The sequence below is a fragment of the Miniopterus natalensis genome, chromosome 14 (genome assembly GCF_054644295.1).
Source record: "Miniopterus natalensis isolate mMinNat1 chromosome 14, mMinNat1.hap1, whole genome shotgun sequence".
NCBI classification, from domain to species: domain Eukaryota; kingdom Metazoa; phylum Chordata; class Mammalia; order Chiroptera; family Miniopteridae; genus Miniopterus; species Miniopterus natalensis.
In genome coordinates this window covers 50,738,886-50,748,094 of record NC_142094.1, presented here as the reverse complement: position 1 = coordinate 50,748,094, position 9,209 = coordinate 50,738,886, and the positions used below count along the sequence as shown (strand labels likewise).

Here is a 9,209-nt window from a genome sequence, read left to right as displayed (position 1 = left end):
TTGGGAGGACGCCGCCGGGGCCGGGCACCAGGGCTGCGGGCTCCCCGGGAGCGCGCGGCGGCTCGGGCAGGGGGCGCTGCGGGCGCCACGCGGAGCACCTGCGCGCCCAGCGGGCGGGGGCGGAGGGCTGGCCTCTGGGGGCCCCGCCCGCGGCGCCTCCCGCGTGCCCGCAGCGAGCGGTCGGCGAGGCCCGCAAACCGAGGGAGGTACTTGCTCCAGCCCCGCGTCCCAGCCTCGGAGCCGCGCGCTGTGCGCTCTGCACTATTGGGTGCTCCCGAGTTCAGGCGAAAACGTTGACTTTGGCACCGTTTCTGTTTGTCCTGGCGATTGCCGTCTGTTTACCTGGCTGGCCTGTCATTGGAATTGCGCGGTCGTCAGCGGGCCCTTTAGGCAATTTCCCTGGTTAAGTCTAGAAGGCGCCTGATTTTTAAAATTCAAACGCCACAAATCAGAATCGCACGGTGCCTGGCACAAAGCCTCGTAACTAGTAAGCCCTCGCTCCACAAAGGGCGGCTCGAATTGTGTAGCCTGTAGTTTTCATGGCCATCAGGAAGTGTCGTGGCATCGTGTGTGCTCACTGCAAAGAAGGAAAATGCCAAGCAGGTTGAAAATCCCCCCACCCGGCGACAATCACTTCATAGTACGGTGTCCGTGCTCCCAGTGTCTTTCTAGTTACCTAAAAACTTACAGCTTTGTTCATTCCGTACATACTGTCTCGTAACCAGCGTTTCCACTTCTTGCCTTTTTTTAGCCCCTGCTTAATGTTCTAACCTACTTAACCCACTTACTGTCGAACATTAACATTTAATTTTAATCATGCAATTAGATATTTGTGCTTTTACTCAATTACTCAAACTGCAAGAAGGCAAATTTGCAGGCTATTGGGTATACGTAATGTAAGGCCTTTGATGTGTATTATTAAATTGCCCTCCAGGAAGACTGACCTGTTTCCTTTTTCCCAGGCCCTTCCCATTATTTTTGTAAATGTCCATCTGATAGACCAAGTCTTCTTGTTTTTTACCTTTCCTTTAAAAAAAAAAAATTCCAAAAATGTTTCATTTCTGTCTGTGGTTCTCGGTTTGCAGCCCTCCCAACAGGCCAGAGCTAAGTAATGCATGAGAACCTGTGCAGGGGAACCTGCCCCCTCGCCCCCACTGCTTGGGGGGGGCGGTGTGTGTGTCTCTGCCTTTAGATGGGCATGTCCCATCAAAATGTAATACAAGCCACATAGGTGATTTTAAACCTTGTAGTAGCCATATCTGAAAAGAAACACGAGTTTAATTTTACTAACCCAGTAGATCCCTAGTATCTCAACATGTAAACAATAGAGATATTTTATAGTCTTTGAAATTCTGTTGTAATTTACATTTATAGCACATCTCAATTTGGATTTGGCACATTTTAAGTGTTCAGTAGCCACATGTGGTGAGTGGCTTGTGCTGGAAAAACAAAGACCACCTTTGAGAATCCTGTTTCATGGTTAAGCACTGCTTGAGTGCCAGTCTGGCTGCAGAACCACTGGTGAGTAGCCCAGGTATCCTTCTTAGGTTAATCCTAGAAGAGCTCAATTTGCCAAATCCAGGCAGTTGTGTTGGTGATGAGCCCACGAGTAACACAAGCGCTTCTCTGCTCTGGGCTGGCAGCCTCCCAGGAGCTAGCCTCAATGACTTAATTCCTTTCCTGGGATTTGGCAGCTTAGGGCCCTTCTAGAAAGGATCTTCACGTTTACTGGTTTTCTGGAGTATATATTATGCAGCAAGAGAGCTTGATTTCAGAATATTAATCACCCTCACCCATAATTTTGAGTCTTTTACATTTCTAGCTGCCCCAGCGAAAGAATTCTACCAAAAGAAAAGGCACAGCGAATGTTTTTCCCATCAACTCCTGTTCACTGTTTGATCCATGATAGGAATCTGTCCCCTGGCAAAATGAATCTCATGTGTCTCAATACTTATGTGGCCTCTACCAAGGAATAATCTATTTGTCTGGCTATATGGTCTTAGCTCTAGTCTACTTATCTATGGCTGAACTAGAATTATGAGGGACTGGCAGGGGTGACAGGCCACACATGGTCCTACTGAACAATACAGCACCCACCACAATGTTGGGCACACAGCTGGAGTTAATTACAATAGGAAAATCTTAAACCTGCTCATGGATAAAACCTGGTGGTCTGGTGTGTATGTGCAATTCACCTAGGAGACATTTAACCCTTATCTCTACTTGTGAGACTGGTGCTATAGATTAGTTTCTTTTGGGGAACAGGCACATAGCTGAACCACCAAATAATAAACTCCATTTAATTAAAAGTGAATTGCAGTTTCCAGTGCCATAGCATATCTTGGAACCTGATGAACTTTGACTTAGGTTTTTCATGTGTTCTTTGACTTGCTTCCTTAATTTTCCAGAATAAAAGGGCAAATTCTGTGATTCTGTGGTTTTCACTTGTACTTTCCTTGTGGCTGGGACTGAGGAGAGTATGAACTAACTAAGCATCTAGGGCTCCTATGTGCAAATACAAAAAGAAAGTTAGCAAAATGCTGGCAAAAAGAACACGAGGATTCTGGCTGCAAAATGAAAAGATTTTATTGGGCAAAGCAGAATAAATTTTTCTATAATGGAAGCACATCAATGTTTAAACAACTCTTTACATGAGAAAAAATTCCACTGAATCTAACAGATTGGCTGGCACTGTTAGTAAAAACAACAAAAAAGTCTTGTTTCTCTTGAGTTGGTGAAAACACCTTAGGTTGTCACAGGCTGGTACTTAAAATCATAGAAAAAAATCCCAGTCAAAAACGTAGAGGCTGGCAGGAAAGTCAGCTGGCCCATAATTCTGCACGTGAGTTTAGGAGAATTTAATAGTATGTGCTTCAAGAAAAATATATACTCTAATTTAGCTTAAATTGTTAACTGTATTTGTGCTTCAGAAAATGGCAAATAGAATGGCAAATTCTATCTATAATAAAAATCTTGTGGCTACGTATCGGGAAGGATATGGATAGAAAGGGCAGAAAGAGAACTTTCCTTCCCCAGCTGGAGTGGTCCAGAGTCCAAGGACAGACTGTGCCCGAAGGCCAAAGGAAAAGTGAGCCACGTCACGATAGAGAAAAGAGCGGAGACGACCTCGGCGTGCACAGGAAAAGAGGAGCGGAGACTGGAGCAACAGCAAACCAGAGAACGTTTATTACGTGCAAGAGGCAGATGATGACAGGGAGAGCAGGGAATATTTTATTATAAAATATTTAAACACACATAAAAGTCCAAACAATAATAAAGCTCGTGTATCCATCAACTAGACTGATCCAATATTAACAGGGAGCCATATTTCCTTCAGTACCTTTATGCAATAAAAAGTGATATACACAGTAGGGAGTCCCCACGCATCCCCTCCTGAGATTTCCATGAATTTGGTATGGCTCTTTTATGCCAGGCTTATTTATTTGGAAGGAAGAGCTTAGGGGGAAAAGAAAACTACCCAACCTAATAGAGCAGGGGGCAAACGGAAGTGGGGGTGTAGGCAGCCATGGGAGAAAACGCAGCCTAAGAGGAGAGGCGCCGGTTCACCGCCACCAGCGCCATCCTTCCCCGCCTAAGTCCAGTCTTTGCCGTTTCCTCTCCTAGTGCTTGTCGCCAACAGGCTGTTTCTGAAAGAGAAAAGTCCAGCGTCATTATGCCGTATATAGAAACTTGGCCACCATGGTTCTGAATGTCGATTTAACGCACAAGCAAACCAAATATTCACTTCTAACTGAAATTGTATGAGTTAAAAAAATTCACCACCACCCAAACAGTGCCCATGTTAATTATAGCTGTTCATACTCTCCTTCACAAACATGAAATATAGCTGGTTGCACCGTCCTTCAAATATAAAAATATTTTACGTTAACTTGCATGCTTAAGTGCTTATTTATCACTTTTGAGCAAAAGGTGAGTTTTATGTTCTCATCACCACATCCCTCCTAGTGTAGCAGTTTCACAATTACTAACAAATTAAAACGACTTTCTCCAGAGATGAAGAAACAAATCTAAACCACATTTTCTCCATCTCTAGGAAGAATAACTCTTGGTACTAAATACTCAACTACATTTTCACTAGAATGAAGGAAATATGCTTAAGTAACCATGTATATGTAATGTTTTCTAATAATATAACCTTAGTTTCATGCATTTCAGATTTAATCTAAAAAAATAGTGTAGCACAGCGAACAGGTAAGCAGCAGGGGGCAGTAGAGAGAACTCATCTTTGAGTCAAAAGACCTACTTTCCAGTCCGCATGTGATTTGGGGCAGCCATTTAACTCTATGAACCTCAGCTTCCTCACCTATAAAATGGGGTCATAATTCCTTTTCGAGGGCACTGTGAACTATGTGACTAGATGTAAAAGTTCCTTTTAAATAAGGCACTGCCCAAATATAAGGTATTATAGCTCATTCAAGTGTAGACAAATATTTATTTGCACAGTAGGTGAAAAGCCAGTTGAATTACTATGCTTTAAATAAAGTGGTGTATTTTTTTTTTAAGTAATATCTTCAATCTATTCAGAAACAATAGAAAATACAGGTTTCATCTGGAGCTGTGTGTAAGCACTCTCAACATCTTTAAGAAAAAAAGCTTATTTCACAGATAAAAAGTAAAAGTGCATACAAGTTGATCAACTTGATAGCTCTAGGACTCAGTTCCAGAAGTTCATGTCATTGTCACTGCAAGTTTCCTAATCTATGAAATTAAAATGATCATTAACGATTTTAAACATAAGTACACAAAACAGCAGTTGGTATTAAAACTCAATGCATGAGAAAGCACCAAAAATTATAATTGCAGTTGTAAGTAAGCGTATGTTAAAAAGAAACCAAAACTTTAAAGGAAATAAACCATGAGAATCAAAACTGTTGGTCTTGCATTAAAGACATTTGCCTTAGAACTTAGCTATACTTTCTGAGAAACAGAAACAAAACAATAGTACAGAGAATGTCTGAACCCAGCAGTTACCTAACATAAGGGTTGCCACACCCATGGAGACCCACAGAGACCAGTACAAGCTGTCTGCAAAAGTTCTGATTTATGTACTTTAGTCAACAAGAGTGCACATATTAAAATAACCAAAGATCCTTTGCTTTTGGCTGGAATTGTATCAACTCAAAGTGATAAAGATAACTTCATTGTGATCAGAAGTTCTAGCTGGCTATTTATTGATCATAAAGTAATTTCTGAGGACCATCTTAGAATAAAGGACCCAGATAGTAACAGCGGACTAGCAGGGGACAATAGCGGGGGAACTATTGTTTAAAACCCAACAATACCATCTTTTAACCACTAGAATCACCACAGCCAAAAGAGAGAGTATGTTTTGTTTTGAAAAGCAATATACACTATCAGTGCAGCCCATTTTCCATTCTTGGATCCTTGGAACCTCTTCATAAAAAGTGCTAAACATTGTTACAGCAAAGCGCTCAAGTGAGTTAATCTCACATCTAGACACAAAGCATTTCAGGCTACACTTTACCTCACAGCAGTTTTCACAAGTCCCTCCACAAGTCAACAGGAGCACTCTCAAAATCAAACAACAGTAGGAAAGGGTGTTGCAACCTGAACACCCCTGGGCTCATTCCATTAGCAATGTCAAAGGAAGATTATCCAATAAAACTTAGGGAGAGAGCAAAAACATTATAACCAGGCCTCAGATCAGATCACAAAATAAGGTGCAGCCTTACAAAGAGACGTGTCGCTCCAGCAGCTCCCGAGAGCATGCCTGGAGGTGTCCCACTGTTGGCTACAGAAGGGGCCAAAATATCAAATTTCACTTACTTAGCTTTTTAACAATCTTTTCATTTCAATAAATTTATTTTGATTGGTTGGATTGTTTAAGAGGAAGAGAAGAATCTGTTCATGTTTTTCAACCTATGGATGAAAAAAAAAGAAGTATTTAATTTCTCAAAATGTGAGAAGGATAATTTCACTAAAAGAAAACTTTACCCACTTGTTTCTGCAACTCTGAGCAGCAGCAATTCATCCCGGTCGTCTTTTCTAAAAACAAATGCAAAAAAGCATTTACATACAATATAAAGAACAAAAATCCTGGAGTCTAAACATACACAGATCCGCCCCTCATCCTCGGGTTCCAACCACAAAGAACTTGATCCATTAACTTTTCATTGGGCTTCCATGTTATCTGCTACTGTGTCCTGGATTTTACCAAATTAATGCCCATGTCTCCAAGGTCTGAGGCCTTCTGCCTGTCACACATGGGATCTCTCCTTTTTGTTGAGGGCAGGCCTGCCAAATCATCTCACGAAGCACCATTAGATCCAATCTCAAAAATGTGTTTTTCACCTTCATCAGGATCAAAAGTAAATTAGAAGTAATTTGGATAGTAAATTGGAAATAACTTCTGAAGTTCTTGGCATCAAGTCTATGGACAACGCTGCTGAGCCTGATCTAAGGACAAGCTGGACTGGGAGCATCCATGCAGGCCTCTCGGAGGTGGCACCAGAAGCAGTTCCCTTGCCACTGGACTCAGAGGAAGGGATGTGGCCATGGGGCACAAGGGAAAATGAGGTCAACTACACTGACAGCAGCTCTTAACCACATTTGTTATGAAACTTGGAGAAATACCTTTGGTGAGAGCATTTTGCGTTTTAGATGTGATGTTTTTTGCCAAGCCATACATCACCAGCTTATCAGTTAGGCTGACAGCACCATTCTCAGAACTTTTCTCGACAGACACGATGTGAACATTCTTAGCAACTCCTTTCACAGAAAGCGTTACATTCTGATTCAACATGAAATTTTTTAGTAGCTCTATTACTAATTGAGAACAGCTTCCATTCAATTCCATTAGTCCTGCGAAAAAAATAAATACCAAGAGTTAATCTTCAAGTCCCTTAAAAAAGGTAATTAGATAACTTATCTAAGAATAGTAAGAAAAAGGCTCACCGATTTTAGCTAGGTTTAAGTATGCTTTGATGTACTACTGCTGTTTGTTGCATTAAAAAATCAAACTTAATAAACACTCACTGATCCCTATTACGTGTCATGCACTAAGCTAGGTCTAGAGGCCCCAACAGACTCGTGGTTGCCTTTGTGGACATACATTCAAATGTGAGAAGAAAACTAATAATTTTCCAACTCTCTGAGTCAAAACCAAAGCAGACTCTGAGGCCATCAGTGTGTTATTATCTGTGGGGACCTCCAGGTAAAGAAATCAGGAGTGAGAGTAAAACTCTAATACTTCAGTTCACTTTATACAAATTCCAACATAAGCGCTGAATATATGCAGATACCAGTATGCACAGTAAGGTAGCCCAAAACAGGCTCTAAAGACAGGGTGGTGAAACAGCAGAAAGACCCCCTAAAAGAGCGGCCAGAGGACCCCAGTGCATCCTGGCCCTGCCACTTACTAGTTTTGTAACCCGGGGCAAAACAATCTCTGAACCTTGACACTCTGAAACTAATCTGTAAAACAAAGATGGACCAACTGAATATAGTTTTTGTGAGAATGAAATAAAAGATATGAGATTTCTTTGTAAACTCTGCTTGATATTTAGAAATCTGGGTGGTTACTTGAAATACCTATGTGATTCAGACTTATAGTTATTAAACAAATGGGGGGAAAAACAACCCAGAGATACCCAAATTGGAAAGTGACTTGTATACCTTCGAAAGAACATCTGATAATTTGGAAAGGAAGCTCCAGGTGGCTGGCAGAGATTGGCCGCACTCTGCAAAGAGGCAAAGTTTCGACGTTTCCATAGTCGGCATAGATCACTTTCACCTCGGCCTCTGAGGCCCCCAGGACAATAGCACGGTACCAGAAATCATCATCTGAAAACACAATGGAATCTCAGGTAAGAAGTTACATTCGATCACCCTCTCCCTCTCTTAAAATGGTCATTCACAGCTGCATTTACATCACTTAGAAATTCACACCAATACAGCTGATTTCAAGCCAAAATATCCATATTAAATATAAATATCACCTCTATTTTTTTCACACCCTACTAAAAAGACAATTATGGGATTAGCATGAAAAAGGCCTAAAATCACAAGGATAGAGAGTAAGAGACGACAATGAAACACTGGAAGAGGGAAAGCAGATGCATAAATGGAAATGGGGAGCAGAGTTCCGCCAACGCTGACCAGAGGGAAGCTGAGCAGCATCCCAGCTTACACCTCAGGTCCCCCGGCAACCAGAGCTCCACGACTGTGCCACCCGCTCGAGAGGAGGAGTCAGGAAGGAGCTGAAAATGAAAAAGGGGCAAAGGAAGCAGTTACCTCCCAAGACATCCGAATAAGCTTTAGTTTATAAACACACTTACAGTTATTTTTTAAGCTCCTAAAGAGAATGACCTGTTCGCGTTTGCATGTTTTAGTGAAGGTCAGAATGCCCTCCCCCTTCCCAGGCAACTGCTGCTGCTCTTCCAGAGAGGGAGCCAGACCAACTATGCTGGGGACCCTGGGGCAGAGGAGAGGAGGAAGGTGACCTAAGACACATTCTGACAAGCTACGCACTCCAGGCAGGTGACAACCACCCCAACCAAAAGCTCCTAAGATACCAACATCAGGAGTCCCTAGTGAAATGGCCCTACAGTGAAGGCCACCAGTGAACAAGCGCTGGCCATGCACAAAGAAACTTCCAATTGCTTCTTAGTGCCCCGTCTTAAATAAGTGAACAGCAAAGGATCACCAAGTACTCAAGGAAAGTCCCGAACATGAAAGATATATCCAAGGCTAACAAATAGGAACTCAAGAAAACAGAGACAACGGAAGGAGGGAGAAGACCATGGAAATTAAAAGAATGGTATGAACACCCTTGAAGAAATGGCCTTCCAACCTTGAGACAAGACGAAGACAGTATTAAAAACACACACTTGAGCCCGGCCGGGCGTAGCTCAGCAGCTGAGCGTCGGCCTAGGATCTAGGCAATTGGGGTTCAGTTCCCGGTCAGGGCACATGCCTGGGTTGCGGGCTCGATCCCCAGTTGGGGGCATGCAGGAGGCAGCTGAACAATGACTCTCTCATCATTGATGTTTCTATCTCTCTCTCCCCCTCTCCCTTCCTCTCTCTGAAATCAATAAATATATATATTTTTAAAAAACATAACAAACACACACTTGAGATAAACAAGAAAGCTGCTGAAACTAAAAATGTAGTATCAAAAATGAAATAAGTTGGAAGATAAAACTGAGGAAATTTCTTGTAAAACATTA

General features: G+C 42.2%; 1 protein-coding gene across 6 annotated transcripts in view; it reads right to left on the bottom strand.

The window, feature by feature from the left end:
* Positions 1-5,808: 5,808 nt before the first annotated feature.
* The window catches only part of TDRD1 (tudor domain containing 1), a 28,739-nt gene continuing 25,338 nt past the window's right edge, over positions 5,809-9,209 (bottom strand). For 4 of the 6 annotated variants that reach the window (XM_016212104.2, XM_087824174.1, XM_087824175.1 and 1 more), the window contains 4 exons: positions 7,657-7,824; positions 6,616-6,843; positions 5,981-6,027; positions 5,809-5,901 (listed from right to left, as the gene is read on the bottom strand). In XM_016212104.2, coding sequence (XP_016067590.2) covers positions 5,809-5,901; positions 5,981-6,027; positions 6,616-6,843; positions 7,657-7,824 — 536 coding nt within the window. The remainder of the gene's footprint in view (positions 5,902-5,980; positions 6,028-6,615; positions 6,844-7,656; positions 7,825-9,209) is intronic. The other 2 variants (XM_087824176.1, XM_087824178.1) reach the window with 1 other exon arrangement.